This window comes from Amblyomma mixtum, chromosome 9, assembly GCF_055824585.1.
Source record: "Amblyomma mixtum isolate Tamu chromosome 9, ASM5582458v1, whole genome shotgun sequence".
In the NCBI taxonomy this organism is placed as follows: Eukaryota; Metazoa; Arthropoda; class Arachnida; order Ixodida; family Ixodidae; genus Amblyomma; species Amblyomma mixtum.
In genome coordinates, this window is record NC_143020.1 from 55,896,416 (window position 1) to 55,898,568 (window position 2,153).

Genomic DNA, 2,153 nt, shown 5'->3' on the forward strand with positions numbered 1-2,153 from the left:
AGTGACAGCCGAACGCATCAACTGAAATCCGGCGAGCGCTGACCCGAATTTGGTTCTTGTACGTTTTATTGTGACTGCGCTACGCCAGACGTATGTCAAGCGAAGTGTGTCGGCCACCCCAGCGACGCGTGGTCCTTTGATTCTCGAAAAACTGGTAAGCGGCCGCATTCTTTCAATGCCCAACCATACTCCCCACTGTGACCTTTCATTCTCGCTGAAATCGCTCGCTTATAGGGGCGACGGTATATAAAACGCCGTGGCTGGCTTCGGAGGGCCAGTCACACAACTTGACCAACTCGGCAGCAGTTCGCCATGAAGACTTTCGTGAGTATTGCCACTCTGATCTGCGCCTGTCTGGATATCGACGCTGGATTAAGACCACAGCATCCGCTGAGATGTGTCTTCTGCTGCTGTGTGGCTAACGGCCCTGGATTTCGCGTTTAGTGTGCAAGTGTTAAGTTGGCTGGAGATAGGAACAACGATGGATTGGTCGGGTCTCCCGCAGAAAACGCGCCAGCACGTTTACAGACAGCAGTTCCTGGTACAGTGCCGTGGATCAGCCGTTCCGCCCTTAGGAATCTGGTTGAATTGTGCTGCCAGGAGAAAGATCTAAGCATGCTAGGAAGTATCAAGCTATACTTGCTGCAGCAGCTGCAGGTGATGTTCGATGAACTTCTGAGAGCTTAGCGACCCCAGCGTCTAAAACAAGGTGACTTGTAAAACAGCATTTGTTTGTTCGCGATAATGCAGTTGTTTGCGGAGGAATTGAAATGTAAAACCATGCCCCTGAGTGGTGCTAGGTGTTCACTGTCCCAATCTACCGAGTTCACTTTACTGCAACATTGCTGCTGATGTTTTCGTTCAGAACAGGAAAGCGTACAGCGACTTTTTTAGCTAGTATGAGATCTAAAATATAGGTATAACGCTGTCCTGAAGAAGATGAAAAGCGGTGTATTCTTGAAGGCTGATAAATTTGGCGTATTTTGTTAGGCACTGTAGCTAATACTTCATTAGCAGCATTTTGAAGCAATTCGTATTGGTTTGTAACAAACACAAAACTATCAGTCTGGCTACGGGTGGCTGTGTATACCGAGGTACCGCTATTTCGAAGAGCTAAGCTCTGAGCTACTATCATTGCTCAGAAAGCAAAATTTCTCGGCTGCTAGACTGCGATCTCGTTGCAGATTTACCGAAAGGTTATTTTTTTAGGCTTTAAAGTTATCCCTTCCCTTCCCATGTCAACAGATAATGACTGCATTGACGTATGCTGTCTTGATAAGCTCTTCCGAAGCCAATAATGTTATATGCTCACTCCGACGATGGCACACATGATCTAACTGGTAAATTTAGTACCTTTTATACGACGTTTACGGCGCGTTTTATAGTGTGAGCAATTACGTTGGCTTAACGTTAGCAAGCGTGTCCCAGACATGAGATGATTATGTCACCTTGCGTGCAGTTCTGCATCCTGGTCGCCCTGACAGTGTTGGCCGCTGCCAACGCTGGCTACTACGGGTACGGCCACGGCTATGGTCACGGCGGCTACAGCCATGCCATCACGCACCACTACGATAACCAGAGGGCGCATTATGGATACGGCGGCTATGGAGGATATGGTGGCTACGGAGGCTATGGAGGCTACGGTCACGGATACGGCGGCTATGGAGGATACGGAGGCTATGGAGGCTACGGCGGCTACGGGGGCTACGGCGGTTACGGCGGCTACGGTGGATACGGAGGATATGGTGGATATGGTGGTTACGGTGGATATGGCTACGGCCATGGCTTCTATGGCTAGTGCTTTGATGCCTGTCATAGTTTCAGTGTACAGTCGACAGGATCATGCAGAATAAAGAGCTAGTCTTCAGCCTGGTTTTTTCATTCTTTCTTGGTGGTTGTGTTCTCACATCTTAGTAGCTGGCTTTTGCTGTAGTTAAGGTACCACAATTAAAGCAACAGACTGCGGAGTCGTAGTAGGAACGCTACAGGGGCAAAAGTTACAGCGAGGTTCTTCCTTTTGTATGATGAAAATGAAGCCTCCGGATATGACCGAAGTCCAACTGCACAATGTGTGATTGTTAACTAAAGCAGGAGTGTGGAAATCTGAAGAATGCCCAACAAAAATACGGGGACATTTAGACTCCGCCTTAAAG

General features: G+C 48.4%; 1 protein-coding gene across 1 annotated transcript; it reads left to right on the forward strand.

The window, feature by feature from the left end:
• The first annotated feature begins 312 nt into the window (after positions 1 to 312).
• Positions 313 to 1,798, forward strand: LOC149329116 (uncharacterized). Its single transcript, XM_089560113.1, has 2 exons — positions 313 to 324; positions 1,460 to 1,798. Exons 1-2 carry the CDS (start codon positions 313 to 315, stop codon positions 1,796 to 1,798), a joined length of 351 nt encoding a protein of 116 aa, XP_089416239.1.
• Positions 1,799 to 2,153: the final 355 nt, after the last annotated feature.